Source organism: Trachurus trachurus, assembly GCF_905171665.1.
Source record: "Trachurus trachurus genome assembly, chromosome: 18".
Lineage (NCBI taxonomy): Eukaryota > Metazoa > Chordata > Actinopteri > Carangiformes > Carangidae > Trachurus > Trachurus trachurus.
This window is the reverse complement of record NC_139909.1, coordinates 5,496,380-5,521,316: the sequence shown is the minus strand read 5'-3', so window position 1 is coordinate 5,521,316 and position 24,937 is coordinate 5,496,380. Positions and strand designations below refer to the sequence as shown.

Sequence of the window (24,937 nt, the reverse complement as noted above, 5' to 3'; positions counted from 1 at the left end):
TGACGGATACACAAAAAAACACTCTGCACTAAAATACTAAAATTTACAACCACACTTACTCACAGTTCTCGTCCACATGACACTAATTAGCCCGAGGAGGACTCTGTTTTACTCAATATGCACTGCACTTATTATTTGCAGTTCCTCTAGGGCCCCCTGGTGGATTAAAGTTGTACTTACACCCTGCATTATCAAAATCTTGTAAATGATGGGACAGTACAAATAATGACAATTTTACAATGGCCCATAAAGCTCAACACACAACAACTGATGATACTCGCACAAAGGCCACAAACATGTTAAATTCAGTACTGACTCACATTCACATTACTTGTAGAAATCTTCACAACCTTCTCGTCTAGAGACAATATAAATATGACTATAAATACACAAATGAAAACTATGCTGCTCTCAAAAAAATCAGTTCCTTTCATCCGGGACCCACATGAAGATCATTCTATGTTTATTAGGTCTCTCACTGTGATCATCAATTGCTGCTATTATTTAATGTGGTGCTGTCTACGTAAAAGGAAGAGAAGGACAACTCATGAAGAAAACACAATAGAAATGTCCAAACTCACAAATCATACACCAAATATGAATATTTGTACAGTTGAGCATCAATGAGCTGATCTGGGCATTTCATCACAAAATAATGTATTCATGATTTGATCATGTGAATAAATTATGCATCATTTATTGTGTAAATTAATGTAAAAACATTATTATATGGCCTGTTACATTTTCTTTCAAGGGAAAGAAAAGCTACAGGAAGAACTTCCACATTTTCACATGACAGATGACACCATCTGGACTGGAGACATGTAACTTTATCAAGGAAAGAAATGGAAATTGCTTTTGGCTTTTCTCTGAGTCCCTTCATACCACAATAATTTACTGTTTATTACCACCTGATGGTGACATGGCTGTACTGCAAGTACACATATTTTTAAAATACACCTCACCATACACGTCACAGCAGCTCCTCTTTATTATTAAAAGGACCTGTTCCCAGACATATTTGTCTTTAGAAGTAGTTTGGTGACCAAAAACGGAACCGTCTCTACCTAGAAGTTGAAAAATGGTTTCTCAGAAACTCTAAAGAGTTTATGACAGTGGAAAACTCGAAGATGAAATTAAGAAAATGAATTAGTTAATTATTAGTTCAACAGTGTTATTTTCAGTGTCTGTCATTAACATTGACTTGAGACGACTTGTACCTTGCATTAATTTACTGTACACAGTATTTAAGATCAGCAACTTCACACCCAAAAAAAACAGTCTGAGTCAGATTGTTGCAATGCTTCACACTTTTAATTGTTCATTAGACAAGAAAGAATAGTTCACTGTGCAGAGTAAAGTTGTGCTTAAAGCTTTTCTTTCCGTAACACCTTCGGTTTATTACAGGCAGAGCCCATCCACCTCCTGTTTATGTCACTTGTCGCTTCCTTCCTTAAGTAGCGTTACAGCGATAAAGCAGAAATAAAGATGTGAAATAGATAATAGAGACTTCAGATTGAGGATAATGACGGGGACTCGGTGCAGGAATCATTTGTTGCTCTTGATGCAGATGGACGGGAGACGTGTGTTACATTGGTAATCATCCCAGCACTTCTCACCTGTAAACAACAAACAATGAAACAGTGGGTTTGTTCTGTATCACACCATTTCAACTCTCCGGAGACAGTATCAATATTAAATTGACATTAGATCAATTTGTACATTTTTTCACATTTTTTTCTGTCATTTAAACCACTCATACACAATAAAAACTGAAACTGAAATAGTCTATTGAATTACCTGAATAATTCATTTGCAAACAATCCTGCTTGTAGTTGCTAGGTTCTCCCGGGCACCAGTTTGAATAGCGGAACGGACTTCCATCACTCCACAACCAAATGCTTTTCTACACAGCAGAGATTATGAGTTTTAGACAAATTATTCCCCAACTAATTTTTGTACATTAATTAATAAAATACCTCTTGTGCGTTAGAGCCTCCGATCCATGTTAGTTTGTGCTCATGAGCAGCGTCAAGGACCAGCTTCTGCAGCTGATGGTATTCCTCGGCGCTGTGCACCGACGCCAGGTTTCCACCCATGGACTCACAGTTTCTCTACAATGAAGAAAATCACACAGAGTATAAAACTAGACACTCGTTAATCTGACTGTCAAACTGAACGGAATAACCACACTTACCTCAGCTTGAGCCCAAGACAAAGGTTTTGGAACGTAGCGGAAACAGCGACCATTGACCGGAGACCAACCACCAGAACAAGAGCTGGACCATCTCTTGACCAGGTGGCTCTCCACTGAGGACGAATCAATTACAGTTGAGTTTCAAGTTATGTTTCAAGTTTCTCTTCCCTTTAATGATTAATAAAAAAAACACATGATCAAGGGTTAACATATATAGATGAAAATCCAGTCTAATCCCTGTATAACCCTGCAGATTATTTGGGGCTAGAATAGAATAGAATACAACTTTATTTATCCCAGACGGCAATTCACTTTTGCAGCTACCATTATTACATACAATATTCATTCCTTCAAGACATTTCATTAAGTCAAGACAAAAGTCAAATCCCAGTACAGAAACAGCATAAATGATCATATAATGCAAAAAATAATAAGAAATAGTTAAATAAGAAATAAGTTAATTTACGGGAGCAGTCATCAAGCAAACTCGAAATCATAGATAAAAATAAATAAATCATTCACAAAGGTGATTAAAATGGTTGCTGTCTACAGTAGGTTTAAAAACCTAATGGCACAAGGGATAAAAGACTTGGAAAGGCGTTTTGTCCTGCTTGACTTCCTGTAGAAACCAATACACAAAAATGTAAATACTATATTAAGATTCATCATTGTAGTATAAGAGTATAACATTGAAACCTTTTTTAAAAACCAAAATGTAGAAAAAACAACTTGATTAACAGAGTTTGCCAGTTTTTGCTTTTTCAGTAACATCACATTTTCATTCAAATCTACAGTAGAAGAATACCCACTGACCTTGATCGCTTTTGGCGATTTCCTGTGGAAGAGCTGGGAAGATTTCAAACAGAAGTTATTTTATTTTTTCATTTGTTTCATCACAAACAAATACAGAAACATCATCTTTGTCTTTTTGATGCAATGCTCAGAACGACTTACCCACAGCTGTAGTCAGTGCCATCATGGCACAGACAAGAAGACACACAGTCAGCATCTTCATGTTTGGACAACGAGAGACGGTGTAGCGGCGTCTTAAATACTATTTAATAATCTCATCATCTCACAGAATGAGGAACCAACGACAGACACAAGGCGAGATAAAGTATGGTCACAACCTCAAAGAAGTTACTTACAAACTTTTAGTTTTGTTAATTACACTAATGTTTGGGAACTTATCTACAGAAGAAACAAAACCACTTTATATATTTATCTAAAAAAAAAAGTATAATAAATTATAAAGTTTGTTGTGTATGTGTGTGTGTGTGTGTGTGTGTGTGTGTGTGTGTGTGTGTGTGTGTGTGTGTGTGTGTGTGTGTGTGTGTGTGTGTGTGGCTTGTATAGCTTGGAATTTCACAATCATTACTGTACTTCCTCTTAGTACATAGCTATCTCATTTTTACACATTTTGTTATCAGTGCTTAATCTTTGCACCTTAAGGTTTTTTTGGGGACATATACCACAAAAATGTCCAACGTGTTTGATTCCATAAGAAAGGCATATTTTTACAATTTATTTCCAGTTGTTGTTGTTGTTTTTTTGTTGTTGTTTTTTTGCATGAATCTTCTAATCCACCTCTCCTCTATTGATCCAAACCATTGATTTAATTAATTTCAGACTTGTAACCCTTCAATGCCAGAAAAAAGAGTCCCTGGGGGAAAAAAGTGGTGAATAAAGCACATGAAAAGGTGGTTATTTATTTCCAACAAACTGAATGCAAATTGCATTTGGTCTGGAGGGATTAGATCAGTCTTGGATATATCGTTGATAAGTAGCAACATTGATTTCCTGGGGTTTGTAGTTTTGTCCACGGGACTCGGAGAACCAAACTGGAACAAGTACCACATTGGACAAAAGTGTCCAATGTGTTTGATGCCTTAAAAAAGGCATATTTTACATTTTTTCCCACTTTTTCTTTTTCTTTTTTTGCATGAATCTTCTTATCGACTTCTCCTCTATTGAACCAAACCTTTGATTTAATTAAAGCAGATATCAGTGGAATGTTTTTGTTAATATAAGTCCTAAATAGTCCTATTTTCCGTCAGCAATCACTTACATGAAGTATTTCAGCCTAAACACGAGTCTCTCCGTCACTCTGCTCTGCTGTAACCCGAGGAGAAAATTTTCCTTGTGGGATACAAGTGTTATCCAATGAGGAGAGAGAACGGCATGAAGGGCTGTGTGTGCAGCCAAGGGATGCACGTGAATGTGGTGACGTAGCACGAGGACCAATTGATGCCTGACAAGGGCGGGGGCTGCTAACTCATGGTGCGTTCAAAGAAACTCGTACTTTGTGTTTTTCCTTCCTGTGAAGTCATACCAGTTCGATCTGGTACGAGTTCACGGGTCGGAAGTAACGAGTGGCCGTTATAGGGAACTTTCACAGACAACAGGACGGTAAAAACACGAGCTACGGGTTACCTGGAACGCTACCAAGTCGTAGTTGTGACTTGAAGCTGTAACTTACGGTTTCAAAAGCCTGCCTTGAACGCAGCATTAGCCGAAACGGCCGTGAAGCTGATATCTGCTTTAATTTCAGACTTTTAACCCCTTCAATAGAAAATAGAGCCCCTGAAAAAAAAGTGGTGAGAGTAGCACATAAAAAGGGGGTTATTTTTAACATACTAAGTGAAAATTGATACCCTTTTTATCTCTGTGATTATCTCTAGGAGTCTTGAGTTGCATGGATCCATTTTTGCCCACATTTATACCCTCTTCCCCTGCATAAACAATGTACCAGTTCCAGGCCTCTCATTTGTCAGAATTTAGTTGCTGGGGTCTTGCTGGACCTCTATGTATGTATGTTTTTATCCTAAGGACAGTCAGTTTCCATAAATGGAAATGTTTCATTCAAACCACATTTTTGTGCTTTGCACCAGATGCCATTTTAATCATGCTCAGTTAGTAAGTTGTAAAACTGTTGATTGTTTAGATGCACCAATGTGCCCAATACTACATCAGCAGATACTATATTTCTTTAAAATGTAGTCACTTTAGTGTGGACATCATGTGTCGGTAAAGATACTTTGAAAATTATTGAGAAACACACAAGGACAAAAAACAGTTCAAGAAAAACAGGAAAGCTTTCTTCATCCCGGACATGACTTGCAGATACAACATGTTTCACAAAAGTACCAGTTCAGTGTGAGGCCAAACTCAGAGTAGTGAAAATGTTGCACCAGCTTTTACTGTATGTACAGTATTCAGTTGCTTGCGTTTCACAATAACCCTGCATAACCACTAACTCTGATACACACTGAAATGTAGATTAGTTTTTATTTTTTATTTTTCCCCCCAACTTAAATTGCTAAAAATGATCGGTGTTTAGAAACGCTGACAGAGGCCCAGTTACTTCCTCAAACACTATTTAGATGAAAAGTTGATTAATTAATTTGATAGCGTTGTTCTTCTCCAAATGGATGAAAATAAATATGAGAATGAATACTGTCAAGTGACAAGCAAGTTAATCAAATAGAAGTTAAAAAGTGCTCGGAAAAATGAAAAAAAAAGTGCTTCAAATTGAGACAGAACAGAATTGTATTATCTTTTTTAATCTTTATAATTGTTTAATTTTTTGTTTTTCTTCATCACACTTGTTTTTTTATGCAAAGTCACTGATAAAAGGAAAACATTCAAAAATAAAACGTGTTTTCAGAGGTTAGAACAAGTTAGAAAGTTGTTATATATATATATATATAAAAGGGAATTGCTGTTTTTTACAATCTGGACCTTATTATGGCATAAAATACGATCATTTACTCACCCAGATAACTTTGATGTCATTACAAGTCGTTCCAACGAAATTAGCTCCAGACGAGAGCCGCGTATATCCATATAATGGAGTCTACAGGGCAGCAGAATGCAGCCTCTAAATAACACATTATCTGCCACGAAACTCGTTCATTTCACCAATATTTTGTTATGATACACTAGTGCTATTCCCCTCTTATTGACCCCTTGCACGTGACGTCACGTTCCACTCGCGATAGCTCCGGACGCCATGATGGACGGCAAAAGAACAGTGAACGTCAATGTAATTGAATGGGCGCGTTATAGTTTTGTGACATACCGGGGTTGTAGGGTTTCCCCTCCTTTTCCACTGAGCTGGTTCCAGTGCTGGTTCGGAGCCAGAGCCTGACTAGCACCGGTTCTTTGCTTTCCCACCGCTTAAAAACCGGTTATTGGTCCTTAAAACTGGTCTGAAGCACCAACTCCTTGCTGGTCTAGAGCTAAGAACCGGGGGCTGGCCACTGGCAGCGGGGTTACATGAGCAACAGGACCAGTGCGAATATATACAGACACGTTATCGATGCTATTATAAGTTAGTTTATCTACAGTGTATAGTCGATGTAAACACAGTTGAAGCTAACTAGCTGAGCTACATGCTGTGGCTAACAACAGCTAACGCTCGTAGTAAACATAGCACCGTCACAACGTAGTTGCCGCCGTCGGATCGCGGCGATTACAACGAAGACGGCTTCCTGTTTTCTTGTATTTGTCAGCCGGGTTTAATCAGAGAATGATCACTAATTATACAGACGTCGGGTCAGGTCTTCAACACCCACGGGTCGGACCAGGTCCGTTAACTGTAGTTAGCAGCAGCAAAGACAGCAGCAGCTGCTGTATGGGGAGTGTGGCACTGACTGACGTTAGCTCCTTAGCAGTGGAAAAAGCACAGAAAACTGAGATATTCTACGGCGAATAACAAAAAAACAAACATATATTGCAACGGATGAGTAGATATTCTATTTTAAATAAGTGATAATGCTGTGAGGTTGTAGTGTGAAGTGATCGAGCCACATTGTTGGACGGCACCCATAGACAGTACATTATCACTGAGCACTTTCTGCCGTCCGTCATGGTGTCGCCTCTCGCGTCACGTTCTAATTGTGACGTAGCTGCAAGGGGTCAATATGGATATACATGGCTTTCGGCTGAATCTAATTTTGTCGGAACAACTTGTAATGACACCAAAGTTCTGTGGTAAAATACGGCAATTCCCCTTTAAAAGCTGCGCTTTATGCCCCCAGTTACTGTGAATTTCCACCGATGGTTTTCTATGTCTTCGTCCTCCAGGACATGTGAGGGACCAGAGAGAGAGAGACTTGACTGAACTTCCAAGAACATGTTGACGGATACACAAAAAAACACTCTGCACTAAAATACTAAAATTTACAACCACACTCACTCACAGTTCTCGTCCACATGGCACTAATTAGCCCGAGGAGGACTCTTTTTACTCAATATGCACTGCACTTATTATTTGCAGTTCCTCTAGTTCCCCCTGGTGGATTAAAGTTGTACTTACACCCTGCATTATCAAAATCTTGTAAATGATGGGACAGTACAAATAATGACAATTTGACAATTTGAGTTGCCTTGGTATGAAATGCGCTATATAGATAAAGATGCCTTGCCTTGCCTTGCCTTACAATGGTCCATAAAGCTCAACACACAACAACTGATGATACTCGCACAAAGGCCACAAACATGTTAAATTCAGTACTGACTCACATTCACATTACTTGTAAATCTTCACAACCTTTTCGTCTAGAGACAATATAAATATGACTATAAATACACAAATGAAAACTATGCTGCTCTCTCAAATCAGTTCCTTTCATCCGGGACCCACATGAAGATCATTTTTAGGTCTCTCACTGTGATCATCAATTGCCGCTATTATTTCATTGGGAATATTCATGTGGTGCTGTCTACGTAAAAGGAAGAGAAGGACAACTCATGAAGAAAACACAATGGAAATGTCCAAACTCACAAATCATCCACCAAATATGAATATTTGTACAGTTGAGCATCAATGAGCTGATCTGGGCATTTCATCACAAAATAATGTATTCATGATTTGATCATGTGAATAAATTATGCATCATTTATTGTGTAAATTAATGTAAAAACATTATTGTTATATATTGGGTTGATTAATGTCCTCTTACGGACACCGTTGATCTGCAATGACATGTTACATAGAACTGTCACTAGAGGGCACTCCTGTACCAGAGTTGAGATCGAGTTCAATAAACGAAGAACTGCCTAGTGAAACAAGAAGTGGTCCGTGGTTATATTGGTCTTATAGTATAAGTTGGAGTAATACCTATCAAGACACAATAAAGTGGCGACGAGGATAAAGCGGCGGATGCGTGTATCCTGTGCTCATTGCGAAGAGGACTTTGAGCCAGCCGGTGTTTGTTTTTCCGACCCTTTTTGCCGTGCCTGTCGGAGGTTAGCAGGAAAGCTAACTAGCTTCACCGTCAAGGACGCAGCCTGGCAGTAAATGAAACGAAGGAGCCGTGAGTACAGTAAAGGAAAAAGGAGCAGTCACTTGCAAATAAAGCTAAAATGGCTGGGCTGGTCGGCAGTGTTGGTCCCTATGATGAGAGGGAAGAGCAGTGGAGCTCTTATACGGAGCGTTTTGATTGCTTTGTCCAGGCAAACGACATTGAAGATGACAAGCTTGTGCCAACATTTTTGAGCGTGGTGGGGCCGAAGACATTCAACTTGCTGCGTTGCCTGGTTCAGCCCGCAAAGCCCGTGACCAAAAGCTATGAGAGCATAGTGGCTACTTTAGCAGCTCACTTCGCACCGAAGCCCCTGTTAATTGCTGAACGTTTTCGTTTCCATAAGAGGAACCAAGAGGAAGGGGAGTCTGTAACAGTGTTTGTGGCTGCATTAAGGAAACTAGCAGAACATTGTGAGTTTGGGGATGTGTTGAATGACACAATCAGAGACAGACTCGTGTGTGGGCTGAGGAGTGAAGCGGCGCAGAAACGTTTGCTAACTGAAAGTGCACTTACCTTGGAAAAAGCTATTGAAATCAGCGTGTCCATGGAGTTAGCCGCCAAGGAATCTCATCAGCTAAATTCAAGTGCAAAACTCCACAAGGTCTCCACAGAAGAAAAGGGAGCACAGGGCAAATGTTACCGATGTGACAAAAGTGGACATTTTGCTGCAGAGTGTTGGAGTAAGGACATTAATTGCAGGAAGTGTGGAAAAAAGGGGCACATTGAACGTGCTTGTAAAAGCAAGGGAGCTGACAAGAAACCAAAACAATACAACCAGCCAAAACACAGATTTAAAAAGAGACAGTCTGTACATAACATGCAGCAAGGCCACACCACTGCTACGGGCAGCAGCTCATCAGATGAGGCAGCAGTGTATGTATTGTCAGTTACTGGAGGACAAAATGGATACTGGGTTTCTCCAGTGCTGGATGGACGGCCAGTGCGCATGGAAATCGACACAGGTTCAGCAGTCTCCCTTGTGTCTGAGACTGTTTATAAGGAGACTTTGCAGCACATTCCCTTACAATCCTCCAGCCTCACCCTGAGAACCTACACTGGGGAGCCAGTACCAACAAAGGGGCGAATCGATGTCACAGTCCAGGTGAATGGCCAAACAGCTAAGCTACCACTGTATGTGGTTAAAGGAAATTTCCCCTCGCTGTTGGGCCGCTCGTGGCTTGAGAAGATCACATTGGACTGGCCTGCAATTCACTTGCTGTGCAGAGGAGATACAAGTCTGTCGGCTATTCTGAGCAAACATAGGGAAGTGTTCAAGGAAGAACTAGGGAGCATGAAAAACATCACAGTCAAAGTGAACGTTAAGCCTGATAGCAGACCCAAGTTCTTCAAGGCAAGACCAGTTCCCTATGCAATAAAACCAAAGGTTGAAGCAGAGCTGGATTCGTTGATCAAGAGCGGAGTGCTGGAACCTGTAAGCCAGAGTGACTGGGCCACCCCAATAGTGCCGGTCATGAAAAAGGATGGATCTGTGCGGGTATGTGGAGATTTCAAAATTACAATCAATCCGGTACTGGAAGCTGAACAGTACCCACTGCCCCACATTGATGATCTGTTTGCTGGCTTGGCAGGAGGAAAAAAATTCAGCAAGATTGACCTTAGCAAAGCCTACCTCCAGATGCATGTGGAGGAAAAGTCAAGAGAGCTGCTTACAATAATCACCCACAAGGGCCTCTACCGGTACTGCAGACTACCATTTGGAATAACATCGGCCCCAGCTGTTTTCCAGCGTGCAATGGACCAGATATTGAGCGGACTGTCTGGAGTCCAATGCTATCTGGATGACATACTTGTCACGGGAAAGACAGACGAAGAGCATCTAACAAACCTGGATGCCACACTGCAGCGATTGGAGGACTACGGACTCAGGGTCCACAAATCCAAATGTGAATTCTTCCAGAATTCGGTTGAGTATTTGGGCTATGTGATTGACTCTGAGGGTTTGCACAAGGCGCCATCCAAGGTCAAGGCGATCGTGGATGCTCCAGCGCCTGAAAATGTGAGTCAATTGCGCTCTTATCTTGGACTCCTAAACTATTATGGAAGGTTCATTCCAAGTTTATCCTCTCTGCTTAACCCACTGCATCAGCTATTGTGTCACAATAGACCCTGGAAATGGACACCGCAGTGTGAGAGGGCATTCGTTCAGACAAAGACTGCATTGTTAGGGTCCGATGCCCTGACTCATTTTGACCCCAAACTGCCTTTACAACTTGCATGTGATGCATCTCCCTACGGGGTGGGGGCAGTTGTTTCCCATATCATGGCTAATGGGGAGGAGCGCCCCATAGCGTTTGCTTCACGTACCCTCAGCAAAGCAGAGAGCAGATATGCGCAAATTGAACGTGAAGCGCTGGGGATTGTCTTTGGGGTCCGAAAGTTCCACCAGTATCTTTTTGGGAGGAAGTTCATTCTTCTGACAGACCACCGTCCCCTGACAACAATCTTCGGGCCCCACACAGGCATTCCGTCTTTGGCTGCTAGCCGCATGCAGCGATGGGCCTTATTGTTGTCTGCTCACACCTATGATATAAAGTACCGGAAGGCGGAGTTGCATGCTAACGCAGATGGCCTGTCCAGGCTCCCCCTACCTGTGGATCATGGTGGGTCACAGCAGGCCGACATCTTCTACTTCAGGCAAGTAGAGGAAGCTCCTATCACATCTACTCAAGTGAGACGACAGACCAGGAGGGACCCAGTGCTGTCAAAGCTGCTAGATGTGGTTATGAATGGAGGATTTGGGGATCTCCCAGAGCTAAAACCCTACATGACAAGACAGAGCGAGCTGTCTGTGCAGGCAGGATGTCTTCTATGGGGACACAGAGTGATTATTCCACCAGTGCTGCGGAAAAGGCTACTGCAGCAGCTGCATACAGGCCACTGTGGTATCGTTCGCATGAAGGAGCTTGCCAGAAGCTACTTCTGGTGGCCAGGTCTTGATGGGCAAATTGAAGAAACAGCCAGAACATGTCCATCATGTCAAGCAGTCCGCTGCATGCCACAACCCGCCCCTCTTCATCCCTGGGATTGGCCAGGGGCACCCTGGCGACGCCTTCATGTTGACTTTGCTGGCCCATTTGAAGAGAGGATGTTCCTCGTGGTAGTGGATGCACATAGTAAGTGGCCAGAAGTGTCAATAATGAGATCAACGACAGCAGAGAAAACCATTGAGAAACTTGGTGAGATGTTCAGTCGATTTGGCTTTCCTGAACAACTGGTGAGCGATAATGGGCCCCAATTTATCTCACAAGAGTTCGAGAGATTCCTCGAGGCAAATGGGGTGCAACATATTCGCTCTTCTCCCTATCACCCCTCTACAAACGGACTAGCAGAGAGATTTGTTCAGAGTTTGAAGCACGCTTTGAAGGCCTCACAGGGACAAGGCTCCCTTCATCAGCGGCTGAACAGTTTCCTGCTGTCCTATAGGAATGTCCCACACTCAACCACAAAAGTTGCTCCTGCGGTACTTCTCATGAAGAAACAGCTCCGTACCAGTCTCGACCTTCTGAAACCACCTGACACTAAAGAGACTGTGCTACGAAAGCAAGAAGCCCAGGTTGAGAGACGCAAACCAAGATCAAAGGGAAGGATTTTCCACCCAGGTGATCAGGTACTTGCACGCAACTACACCAACGGCCCAAAGTGGGTTCCTACTACTGTCATAGCACAGACAGGCCCTGTGTCTTATACAGTCAAAACCTGTGAGGACATTGTCTGGAGGAGACACGTGGACCAACTGCTTGCTGGAGCTACAGCACCTGAGGAAACTTGGCCAGTGAGTTGTGCTGGACTTGGCCAGCAGGTCAGTACAACTCAACTCACACGCACCCAGGATGTAGCACGCGCTGGGGAGCCCACTCTTTCTGGTGTTCCACCAGCGGATCCACAAACTGAACTGTTTCCATCCCTGACACCAACGTCTGTTCCTGACACAGCCTGTGGGGGTACGCCAGATGGCAGTGCTACCCGCCACTATCCACAAAGAGAACGGCGGCCTCCTGAACGCCTAACTCTGTAGTGTGACATACCCAGGAGTATGGGGCAGAATAATCCCCAGGGTTATGTCAGGGTCTGAGTAGTCCACCTCATTCCCTTAGAAAAAAAAGACGGACATTTTAAGTTGTGTATGATATGTGATAGCATGGCTGTATAGTTAAATGTTTTGTAATTGTGTTTACATACTTTTACAGTATTTGAGAATTGTTTATTTCTAGCACACTCACAGCGACATGCTAAACAAGTTGGAGTACTGGAGGTGCTTCGTAGTTCTGTTAATGGTACCATACATGACATAACACCTTATGAGGTTGATGTTTGATTTAATTATTGTATGCAGGTGAAGTTGTTCATTAAGTGGGGAGGAGTATGTTATATATTGGGTTGATTAATGTCCTCTTACGGACACCGTTGATCTGCAATGACATGTTACATAGAACTGTCACTAGAGGGCACTCCTGTACCAGAGTTGAGATCGAGTTCAATAAACGAAGAACTGCCTAGTGAAACAAGAAGTGGTCCGTGGTTATATTGGTCTTATAGTATAAGTTGGAGTAATACCTATCAAGACACAATAATTATTATATGGCCTGTTACATTTTCTTTCAAGGGAAAGAAAAGCTACAGGAAGAACTTCCACATTTTCACATGACAGATGACACCATCTGGACTGGAGACATGTAACTTTATCAAGGAAAGAAATGGAAATTGCTTTTGGCTTTTCTCTGAGTCCCTTCATACCACAATAATTTACTGTTTATTACCACCTGATGGTGACATGGCTGTACTGCAAGTACACATATTTTTAAAATACACCTCACCATACACGTCACAGCAGCTCCTCTTTATTATTAAAAGGACCTGTTCCCAGACATATTTGTCTTTAGAAGTAGTTTGGTGACCAAAAACGGAACCGTCTCTACCTAGAAGTTGAAAAATGGTTTCTCAGAAACTCTAAAGAGTTTATGACAGTGGAAAACTCGAAGATGAAATTAAGAAAATGAATTAGTTAATTATTAGTTCAACAGTGTTATTTTCAGTGTCTGTCATTAACATTGACTTGAGACGACTTGTACCTTGCATTAATTTACTGTACACAGTATTTAAGATCAGCAACTTCACACCCAAAAAAAACAGTCTGAGTCAGATTGTTGCAATGCTTCACACTTTTAATTGTTCATTAGACAAGAAAGAATAGTTCACTGTGCAGAGTAAAGTTGTGCTTAAAGCTTTTCTTTCCGTAACACCTTCGGTTTATTACAGGCAGAGCCCATCCACCTCCTGTTTATGTCACTTGTCGCTTCCTTCCTTAAGTAGCGTTACAGCGATAAAGCAGAAATAAAGATGTGAAATAGATAATAGAGACTTCAGATTGAGGATAATGACGGGGACTCGGTGCAGGAATCATTTGTTGCTCTTGATGCAGATGGACGGGAGACGTGTGTTACATTGGTAATCATCCCAGCACTTCTCACCTGTAAACAACAAACAATGAAACAGTGGGTTTGTTCTGTATCACACCATTTCAACTCTCCGGAGACAGTATCAATATTAAATTGACATTAGATCAATTTGTACATTTTTTCACATTTTTTTCTGTCATTTAAACCACTCATACACAATAAAAACTGAAACTGAAATAGTCTATTGAATTACCTGAATAATTCATTTGCAAACAATCCTGCTTGTAGTTGCTAGGTTCTCCCGGGCACCAGTTTGAATAGCGGAACGGACTTCCATCACTCCACAACCAAATGCTTTTCTACACAGCAGAGATTATGAGTTTTAGACAAATTATTCCCCAACTAATTTTTGTACATTAATTAATAAAATACCTCTTGTGCGTTAGAGCCTCCGATCCATGTTAGTTTGTGCTCATGAGCAGCGTCAAGGACCAGCTTCTGCAGCTGATGGTATTCCTCGGCGCTGTGCACCGACGCCAGGTTTCCACCCATGGACTCACAGTTTCTCTACAATGAAGAAAATCACACAGAGTATAAAACTAGACACTCGTTAATCTGACTGTCAAACTGAACGGAATAACCACACTTACCTCAGCTTGAGCCCAAGACAAAGGTTTTGGAACGTAGCGGAAACAGCGACCATTGACCGGAGACCAACCACCAGAACAAGAGCTGGACCATCTCTTGACCAGGTGGCTCTCCACTGAGGACGAATCAATTACAGTTGAGTTTCAAGTTATGTTTCAAGTTTCTCTTCCCTTTAATGATTAATAAAAAAAACACATGATCAAGGGTTAACATATATAGATGAAAATCCAGTCTAATCCCTGTATAACCCTGCAGATTATTTGGGGCTAGAATAGAATAGAATACAACTTTATTTATCCCAGACGGCAATTCACTTTTGCAGCTAACATTATTACATACAATATTCATTCCTTCAAGACATTTCATTAAGTCAAGACAAAAGTCAAATCCCAGTACAGAAACAGCATAAATGATCATATAATGCAAAAAATAATAAGAAATAGTTAAATAAGAAATAAGTTAATTTACGGGAGCAGTCATCAAGCAAACTCGAAATCATAGATAAAAATAAATAAATCATTCACAAAGGTGATTAAAATGGTTGCTGTCTACAGTAGGTTTAAAAACCTAATGGCACAAGGGATAAAAGACTTGGAAAGGCGTTTTGTCCTGCTTGACTTCCTGTAGAAACCAATACACAAAAATGTAAATACTATATTAAGATTCATCATTGTAGTATAAGAGTATAACATTGAAACCTTTTTTAAAAACCAAAATGTAGAAAAAACAACTTGATTAACAGAGTTTGCCAGTTTTTGCTTTTTCAGTAACATCACATTTTCATTCAAATCTACAGTAGAAGAATACCCACTGACCTTGATCGCTTTTGGCGATTTCCTGTGGAAGAGCTGGGAAGATTTCAAACAGAAGTTATTTTATTTTTTCATTTGTTTCATCACAAACAAATACAGAAACATCATCTTTGTCTTTTTGATGCAATGCCCAGAACGACTTACCCACAGCTGTAGTCAGTGCCATCATGGCACAGACAAGAAGACACACAGTCAGCATCTTCATGTTTGGACAACGAGAGACGGTGTAGCGGCGTCTTAAATACTATTTAATAATCTCATCATCTCACAGAATGAGGAACCAACGACAGACACAAGGCGAGATAAAGTATGGTCACAACCTCAAAGAAGTTACTTACAAACTTTTAGTTTTGTTAATTACACTAATGTTTGGGAACTTATCTACAGAAGAAACAAAACCACTTTATATATTTATCTAAAAAAAAAAGTATAATAAATTATAAAGTTTGTTGTGTATGTGTGTGTGTGTGTGTGTGTGTGTGTGTGTGTGTGTGTGTGTGTGTGTGTGTGTGTGTGTGTGTGTGTGTGTGTGTGTGTGTGTGGCTTGTATAGCTTGGAATTTCACAATCATTACTGTACTTCCTCTTAGTACATAGCTATCTCATTTTTACACATTTTGTTATCAGTGCTTAATCTTTGCACCTTAAGGTTTTTTTGGGGACATATACCACAAAAATGTCCAACGTGTTTGATTCCATAAGAAAGGCATATTTTTACAATTTATTTCCAGTTGTTGTTGTTGTTTTTTTGTTGTTGTTTTTTTGCATGAATCTTCTAATCCACTTCTCCTCTATTGATCCAAACCATTGATTTAATTAATTTCAGACTTGTAACCCTTCAATGCCAGAAAAAAGAGTCCCTGGGGGAAAAAAGTGGTGAATAAAGCACATGAAAAGGTGGTTATTTATTTCCAACAAACTGAATGCAAATTGCATTTGGTCTGGAGGGATTAGATCAGTCTTGGATATATCGTTGATAAGTAGCAACATTGATTTCCTGGGGTTTGTAGTTTTGTCCACGGGACTCGGAGAACCAAACTGGAACAAGTACCACATTGGACAAAAGTGTCCAATGTGTTTGATGCCTTAAAAAAGGCATATTTTACATTTTTTCCCACTTTTTCTTTTTCTTTTTTTGCATGAATCTTCTTATCGACTTCTCCTCTATTGAACCAAACCTTTGATTTAATTAAAGCAGATATCAGTGGAATGTTTTTGTTAATATAAGTCCTAAATAGTCCTATTTTCCGTCAGCAATCACTTACATGAAGTATTTCAGCCTAAACACGAGTCTCTCCGTCACTCTGCTCTGCTGTAACCCGAGGAGAAAATTTTCCTTGTGGGATACAAGTGTTATCCAATGAGGAGAGAGAACGGCATGAAGGGCTGTGTGTGCAGCCAAGGGATGCACGTGAATGTGGTGACGTAGCACGAGGACCAATTGATGCCTGACAAGGGCGGGGGCTGCTAACTCATGGTGCGTTCAAAGAAACTCGTACTTTGTGTTTTTCCTTCCCGTGAACTCGTACCAGATCGAACTGGTATGACTTCACGGGTCGGAAGTAACGAGTGGCCGTTATAGGGAACTTTCACAGACAACAGGACGGTAAAAACACGAGCTACGGGTTACCTGGAACGCTACCAAGTCGTAGTTGTGACTTGAAGCTGTAACTTACGGTTTCAAAAGCCTGCCTTGAACGCAGCATTAGCCGAAACGGCCGTGAAGCTGATATCTGCTTTAATTTCAGACTTTTAACCCCTTCAATAGAAAATAGAGCCCCTGAAAAAAAAGTGGTGAGAATAGCACATAAAAAGGGGGTTATTTTTAACATACTAAGTGAAAATTGATACCCTTTTTATCTCTGTGATTATCTCTAGGAGTCTTGAGTTGCATGGATCCATTTTTGCCCACATTTATACCCTCTTCCCCTGCATAAACAATGTACCAGTTCCAGGCCTCTCATTTGTCAGAATTTAGTTGCTGGGGTCTTGCTGGACCTCTATGTATGTATGTTTTTATCCTAAGGACAGTCAGTTTCCATAAATGGAAATGTTTCATTCAAACCACATTTTTGTGCTTTGCACCAGATGCCATTTTAATCATGCTCAGTTAGTAAGTTGTAAAACTGTTGATTGTTTAGATGCACCAATGTGCCCAATACTACATCAGCAGATACTATATTTCTTTAAAATGTAGTCACTTTAGTGTGGACATCATGTGTCGGTAAAGATACTTTGAAAATTATTGAGAAACACACAAGGACAAAAAACAGTTCAAGAAAAACAGGAAAGCTTTCTTCATCCCGGACATGACTTGCAGATACAACATGTTTCACAAAAGTACCAGTTCAGTGTGAGGCCAAACTCAGAGTAGTGAAAATGTTGCACCAGCTTTTACTGTATGTACAGTATTCAGTTGCTTGCGTTTCACAATAACCCTGCATAACCACTAACTCTGATACACACTGAAATGTAGATTAGTTTTTATTTTTTATTTTTCCCCCCAACTTAAATTGCTAAAAATGATCGGTGTTTAGAAACGCTGACAGAGGCCCAGTTACTTCCTCAAACACTATTTAGATGAAAAGTTGATTAATTAATTTGATAGCGTTGTTCTTCTCCAAATGGATGAAAATAAATATGAGAATGAATACTGTCAAGTGACAAGCAAGTTAATCAAATAGAAGTTAAAAAGTGCTCGGAAAAATGAAAAAAAAAGTGCTTCAAATTGAGACAGAACAGAATTGTATTATCTTTTTTAATCTTTATAATTGTTTAATTTTTTGTTTTTCTTCATCACACTTGTTTTTTTATGCAAAGTCACTGATAAAAGGAAAACATTCAAAAATAAAACGTGTTTTCAGAGGTTAGAACAAGTTAGAAAGTTGTTATATATATATATATAAAAGGGAATTGCTGTTTTTTACAATCTGGACCTTATTATGGCATAAAATACGATCATTTACTCACCCAGATAACTTTGATGTCATTACAAGTCGTTCCAACGAAATTAGCTCCAGCCGAGAGCCGCGTATATCCATATAATGGAGTCTACAGGGCAGCAGAATGCAGCCTCTAAATAACACATTATCTGCCACGAAACTCGTTCATTTCACCAATATTTTGTTATGATACACTAGTGCTATTCCCCTCTTATTGACCCCTTGCACGTGACGTCACGTTCCACTCGCGATAGCTCCGGACGCCATGATGGACGGCAAAAGAACAGTGAACGTCAATGTAATTGAATGGGCGCGTTATAGTTTTGTGACATACCGGGGTTGTAGGGTTTCCCCTCCTTTTCCACTGAGCTGGTTCCAGTGCTGGTTCGGAGCCAGAGCCTGACTAGCACCGGTTCTTTGCTTTCCCACCGCTTAAAAACCGGTTATTGGTCCTTAAAACTGGTCTGAAGCACCAACTCCTTGCTGGTCTAGAGCTAAGAACCGGGGGCTGGCCACTGGCAGCGGGGTTACATGAGCAACAGGACCAGTGCGAATATATACAGACACGTTATCGATGCTATTATAAGTTAGTTTATCTACAGTGTATAGTCGATGTAAACACAGTTGAAGCTAACTAGCTGAGCTACATGCTGTGGCTAACAACAGCTAACGCTCGTAGTAAACATAGCACCGTCACAACGTAGTTGCCGCCGTCGGATCGCGGCGATTACAACGAAGACGGCTTCCTGTTTTCTTTTATTTGTCAGCCGGGTTTAATCAGAGAATGATCACTAATTATACAGACGTCGGGTCAGGTCTTCAACACCCACGGGTCGGACCAGGTCCGTTAACTGTAGTTAGCAGCAGCAAAGACAGCAGCAGCTGCTGTATGGGGAGTGTGGCACTGACTGACGTTAGCTCCTTAGCAGTGGAAAAAGCACAGAAAACTGAGATATTCTACGGCGAATAACAAAAAAACAAACATATATTGCAACGGATGAGTAGATATTCTATTTTAAATAAGTGATAATGCTGTGAGGTTGTAGTGTGAAGTGATCGAGCCACATTGTTGGACGGCACCCATAGACAGTACATTATCACTGAGCACTTTCTGCCGTCCGTCATGGTGTCGCCTCTCGCGTCACGTTCTAATTGTGACGTAGCTGCAAGGGGTCAATATGGATATACATGGCTTTCGGCTGAATCTAATTTTGTCGGAACAACTTGTAATGACACCAAAGTTCTGTGGTAAAATACGGCAATTCCCCTTTAAAAGCTGCGCTTTATGCCCCCAGTTACTGTGAATTTCCACCGATGGTTTTCTATGTCTTCGTCCTCCAGGACATGTGAGGGACCAGAGAGAGAGAGACTTGACTGAACTTCCAAGAACATGTTGACGGATACACAAAAAAACACTCTGCACTAAAATACTAAAATTTACAACCACACTCACTCACAGTTCTCGTCCACATGGCACTAATTAGCCCGAGGAGGACTCTGTTTTACTCAATATGCACTGCACTTATTATTTGCAGTTCCTCTAGTGCCCCCTGGTGGATTAAAGTTGTACTTACACCCTGCATTATCAAAATCTTGTAAATGATGGGACAGTACAAATAATGACAATTTGACAATTTGAGTTGCCTTGGTATGAAATGCGCTATATAGATAAAGATGCCTTGCCTTGCCTTGCCTTACAATGGTCCATAAAGCTCAACACACAACAACTGATGATACTCGCACAAAGGCCACAAACATGTTAAATTCAGTACTGACTCACATTCACATTACTTGTAAATCTTCACAACCTTTTCGTCTAGAGACAATATAAATATGACTATAAATACACAAATGAAAACTATGCTGCTCTCTCAAATCAGTTCCTTTCATCCGGGACCCACATGAAGATCATTTTTAGGTCTCTCACTGTGATCATCAATTGCCGCTATTATTTCATTGGGCATATTCATGTGGTGCTGTCTACGTAAAAGGAAGAGAAGGACAACTCATGAAGAAAACACAATGGAAATGTCCAAACTCACAAATCATACACCAAATATGAATATTTGTACAGTTGAGCATCAATGAGCTGATCTGGGCATTTCATCACAAAATAATGTATTCATGATTTGATCATGTGAATAAATTATGCATCATTTATTGTGTAAATTAATGTAAACACATTATTATATGGCCTGTTACATTTTCTTTCAAGGGAAAGAAAAGCTACAGGAAGAACTTCCACATTTTCACATGACAGATGACACCATCTGGACTGGAGACATGTAACTTTATCAAGGAAAGAAATGGAAATTGCTTTTGGCTTTTCTCTGAGTCCCTTCATACCACAATAATTTACTGTTTATTACCACCTGATGGTGACATGGCTGTACTGCAAGTACACATATTTTTAAAATACACCTCACCATACACGTCACAGCAGCTCCTCTTTATTATTAAAAGGACCTGTTCCCAGACATATTTGTCTTTAGAAGTAGTTTGGTGACCAAAAACGGAACCGTCTCTACCTAGAAGTTGAAAAATGGTTTCTCAGAAACTCTAAAGAGTTTATGACAGTGGAAAACTCGAAGATGAAATTAAGAAAATGAATTAGTTAATTATTAGTTCAACAGTGTTATTTTCAGTGTCTGTCATTAACATTGACTTGAGACGACTTGTACCTTGCATTAATTTACTGTACACAGTATTTAAAATCAGCAACTTCACACCCAAAAAAAACAGTCTGAGTCAGATTGTTGCAATGCTTCACACTTTTAATTGTTCATTAGACAAGAAAGAATAGTTCACTGTGCAGAGTAAAGTTGTGCTTAAAGCTTTTCTTTCCGTAACACCTTCGGTTTATTACAGGCAGAGCCCATCCACCTCCTGTTTATGTCACTTGTCGCTTCCTTCCTTAAGTAGCGTTACAGCGATAAAGCAGAAATAAAGATGTGAAATAGATAATAGAGACTTCAGATTGAGGATAATGACGGGGACTCGGTGCAGGAATCATTTGTTGCTCTTGATGCAGATGGACGGGAGACGTGTGTTACATTGGTAATCATCCCAGCACTTCTCACCTGTAAACAACAAACAATGAAACAGTGGGTTTGTTCTGTATCACACCATTTCAACTCTCCGGAGACAGTATCAATATTAAATTGACATTAGATCAATTTGTACATTTTTTCACATTTTTTTCTGTCATTTAAACCACTCATACACAATAAAAACTGAAACTGAAATAGTCTATTGAATTACCTGAATAATTCATTTGCAAACAATCCTGCTTGTAGTTGCTAGGTTCTCCCGGGCACCAGTTTGAATAGCGGAACGGACTTCCATCACTCCACAACCAAATGCTTTTCTACACAGCAGAGATTATGAGTTTTAGACAAATTATTCCCCAACTAATTTTTGTACATTAATTAATAAAATACCTCTTGTGCGTTAGAGCCTCCGATCCATGTTAGTTTGTGCTCATGAGCAGCGTCAAGGACCAGCTTCTGCAGCTGATGGTATTCCTCGGCGCTGTGCACCGACGCCAGGTTTCCACCCATGGACTCACAGTTTCTCTACAATGAAGAAAATCACACAGAGTATAAAACTAGACACTCGTTAATCTGACTGTCAAACTGAACGGAATAACCACACTTACCTCAGCTTGAGCCCAAGACAAAGGTTTTGGAACGTAGCGGAAACAGCGACCATTGACCGGAGACCAACCACCAGAACAAGAGCTGGACCATCTCTTGACCAGGTGGCTCTCCACTGAGGACGAATCAATTACAGTTGAGTTTCAAGTTATGTTTCAAGTTTCTCTTCCCTTTAATGATTAATAAAAAAAACACATGATCAAGGGTTAACATATATAGATGAAAATCCAGTCTAATCCCTGTATAACCCTGCAGATTATTTGGGGCTAGAATAGAATAGAATACAACTTTATTTATCCCAGACGGCAATTCACTTTTGCAGCTACCATTATTACATACAATATTCATTCCTTCAAGACATTTCATTAAGTCAAGACAAAAGTCAAATCCCAGTACAGAAACAGCATAAATGATCATATAATGCAAAAAATAATAAGAAATAGTTAAATAAGAAATAAGTTAATTTACGGGAGCAGTCATCAAGCAAACTCGAAATCATAGATAAAAATAAATAAATCATTCACAAAGGTGATTAAAATGGTTGCTGTCTACAGTAGGTTTAAAAACCTAATGGCACAAGGGATAAAAGACTTGGAAAGGCGTTTTGTCCTGCTTGACTTCCTGTAGAAACCAATACACAAAAATGTAAATACTATATTAAGATTCATCATTGTAGTATAAGAGTATAACATTGAAACCTTTTTTAAAAACCAAAATGTAGAAAAAACAACTTGATTAACAGAGTTTGCCAGTTTTTGCTTTTTCAGTAACATCACATTTTCATTCAAATCTACAGTAGAAGAATACCCACTGACCTTGATCGCTTTTGGCGATTTCCTGTGGAAGAGCTGGGAAGATTTCAAACAGAAGTTATTTTATTTTTTCATTTGTTTCATCACAAACAAATACAGAAACATCATCTTTGTCTTTTTGATGCAATGCCCAGAACGACTTACCCACAGCTGTAGTCAGTGCCATCATGGCACAGACAAGAAGACACACAGTCAGCATCTTCATGTTTGGACAACGAGAGACGGTGTAGCGGCGTCTTAAATACTATTTAATAATCTCATCATCTCACAGAATGAGGAACCAACGACAGACACAAGGCGAGATAAAGTATGGTCACAACCTCAAAGAAGTTACTTACAAACTTTTAGTTTTGTTAATTACACTAATGTTTGGGAACTTATCTACAGAAGAAACAAAACCACTTTATATATTTATCTAAAAAAAAAAGTATAATAAATTATAAAGTTTGTTGTGTATGTGTGTGTGTGTGTGTGTGTGTGTGTGTGTGTGTGTGTGTGGCTTGTATAGCTTGGAATTTCACAATCATTACTGTACTTCCTCTTAGTACATAGCTATCTCATTTTTACACATTTTGTTATCAGTGCTTAATCTTTGCACCTTAAGGTTTTTTTGGGGACATATACCACAAAAATGTCCAACGTGTTTGATTCCATAAGAAAGGCATATTTTTACAATTTATTTCCAGTTGTTGTTGTTGTTTTTTTGTTGTTGTTTTTTTGCATGAATCTTCTAATCCACCTCTCCTCTATTGATCCAAACCATTGATTTAATTAATTTCAGACTTGTAACCCTTCAATGCCAGAAAAAAGAGTCCCTGGGGGAAAAAAGTGGTGAATAAAGCACATGAAAAGGTGGTTATTTATTTCCAACAAACTGAATGCAAATTGCATTTGGTCTGGAGGGATTAGATCAGTCTTGGATATATCGTTGATAAGTAGCAACATTGATTTCCTGGGGTTTGTAGTTTTGTCCACGGGACTCGGAGAACCAAACTGGAACAAGTACCACATTGGACAAAAGTGTCCAATGTGTTTGATGCCTTAAAAAAGGCATATTTTACATTTTTTCCCACTTTTTCTTTTTCTTTTTTTGCATGAATCTTCTTATCGACTTCTCCTCTATTGAACCAAACCTTTGATTTAATTAAAGCAGATATCAGTGGAATGTTTTTGTTAATATAAGTCCTAAATAGTCCTATTTTCCGTCAGCAATCACTTACATGAAGTATTTCAGCCTAAACACGAGTCTCTCCGTCACTCTGCTCTGCTGTAACCCGAGGAGAAAATTTTCCTTGTGGGATACAAGTGTTATCCAATGAGGAGAGAGAACGGCATGAAGGGCTGTGTGTGCAGCCAAGGGATGCGCGTGAATGTGGTGACGTAGCACGAGGACCAATTGATGCCTGACAAGGGCGGGGGCTGCTAACTCATGGTGCGTTCAAAGAAACTCGTACTTTGTGTTTTTCCTTCCTGTGAAGTCATACCAGTTCGATCTGGTACGAGTTCACGGGTCGGAAGTAACGAGTGGCCGTTATAGGGAACTTTCACAGACAACAGGACGGTAAAAACACGAGCTACGGGTTACCTGGAACGCTACCAAGTCGTAGTTGTGACTTGAAGCTGTAACTTACGGTTTCAAAAGCCTGCCTTGAACGCAGCATTAGCCGAAACGGCCGTGAAGCTGATATCTGCTTTAATTTCAGACTTTTAACCCCTTCAATAGAAAATAGAGCCCCTGAAAAAAAAGTGGTGAGAATAGCACATAAAAAGGGGGTTATTTTTAACATACTAAGTGAAAATTGATACCCTTTTTATCTCTGTGATTATCTCTAGGAGTCTTGAGTTGCATGGATCCATTTTTGCCCACATTTATACCCTCTTCCCCTGCATAAACAATGTACCAGTTCCAGGCCTCTCATTTGTCAGAATTTAGTTGCTGGGGTCTTGCTGGACCTCTATGTATGTATGTTTTTATCCTAAGGACAGTCAGTTTCCATAAATGGAAATGTTTCATTCAAACCACATTTTTGTGCTTTGCACCAGATGCCATTTTAATCATGCTCAGTTAGTAAGTTGTAAAACTGTTGAATGTTTAGATGCACCAATGTGCCCAATACTACATCAGCAGATACTATATTTCTTT

At 40.1% G+C, this 24,937-nt stretch overlaps 3 protein-coding genes across 3 annotated transcripts; all 3 read right to left on the bottom strand.

Annotated features, from left to right (window-relative positions):
- Nucleotides 1–1,292: 1,292 nt before the first annotated feature.
- On the bottom strand, nt 1,293–3,207 carry LOC311001594 (type-2 ice-structuring protein-like). The gene is made up of 6 exons (XM_083992693.1): nt 3,152–3,207; nt 3,011–3,043; nt 2,198–2,310; nt 1,980–2,114; nt 1,801–1,906; nt 1,293–1,619 (listed from the first exon to the last, which is right to left on the bottom strand). The coding sequence occupies exons 1-6, from the start codon at nt 3,204–3,206 to the stop codon at nt 1,549–1,551; spliced, it is 513 nt and encodes a 170-aa protein (XP_083848819.1). The 5' UTR covers nt 3,207; the 3' UTR covers nt 1,293–1,548.
- A 10,463-nt stretch (nt 3,208–13,670) lies between these two features.
- Nucleotides 13,671–15,585, bottom strand: LOC311001593 (type-2 ice-structuring protein-like). Its single transcript, XM_083992692.1, has 6 exons — nt 15,530–15,585; nt 15,389–15,421; nt 14,576–14,688; nt 14,358–14,492; nt 14,179–14,284; nt 13,671–13,997 (listed from the first exon to the last, which is right to left on the bottom strand). Exons 1-6 carry the CDS (start codon nt 15,582–15,584, stop codon nt 13,927–13,929), a joined length of 513 nt encoding a protein of 170 aa, XP_083848818.1. The 5' UTR covers nt 15,585; the 3' UTR covers nt 13,671–13,926.
- A 5,494-nt stretch (nt 15,586–21,079) lies between these two features.
- LOC311001585 (type-2 ice-structuring protein-like) lies at nt 21,080–22,999 on the bottom strand (the record flags this gene model as incomplete). The annotated part of the gene is made up of 6 exons (XM_083992669.1): nt 21,080–21,406; nt 21,588–21,693; nt 21,767–21,901; nt 21,985–22,097; nt 22,798–22,830; nt 22,939–22,999. 6 exons carry the CDS (start codon nt 22,997–22,999, stop codon nt 21,336–21,338), a joined length of 519 nt encoding a protein of 172 aa, XP_083848795.1. The 3' UTR covers nt 21,080–21,335.
- Between the last annotated feature and the right edge of the window lie 1,938 nt (nt 23,000–24,937).

What these genes read in the sequence shown, in the direction of transcription:
- LOC311001594 (XM_083992693.1), bottom strand. Translation starts at nt 3,206, where the DNA reads ATGCTGACTGTGTGTCTTCTTGTCTGTGCCATGATGGCACTGACTACA. An exon ending in AATCGCCAAAAGCGATCAAG is followed by an intron (nt 2,311 to 3,010) that starts GTCAGTGGGTAT and finishes ATTCGTCCTCAG; the next exon opens with TGGAGAGCCACCTGGTCAAG. An exon ending in TGTCTTGGGCTCAAGCTGAG is followed by an intron (nt 2,115 to 2,197) that starts GTAAGTGTGGTT and finishes TCTTCATTGTAG; the next exon opens with AGAAACTGTGAGTCCATGGG.
- LOC311001593 (XM_083992692.1), bottom strand. Translation starts at nt 15,584, where the DNA reads ATGCTGACTGTGTGTCTTCTTGTCTGTGCCATGATGGCACTGACTACA. An exon ending in AATCGCCAAAAGCGATCAAG is followed by an intron (nt 14,689 to 15,388) that starts GTCAGTGGGTAT and finishes ATTCGTCCTCAG; the next exon opens with TGGAGAGCCACCTGGTCAAG. An exon ending in GAGGCTCTAACGCACAAGAG is followed by an intron (nt 14,285 to 14,357) that starts GTATTTTATTAA and finishes TCTGCTGTGTAG; the next exon opens with AAAAGCATTTGGTTGTGGAG.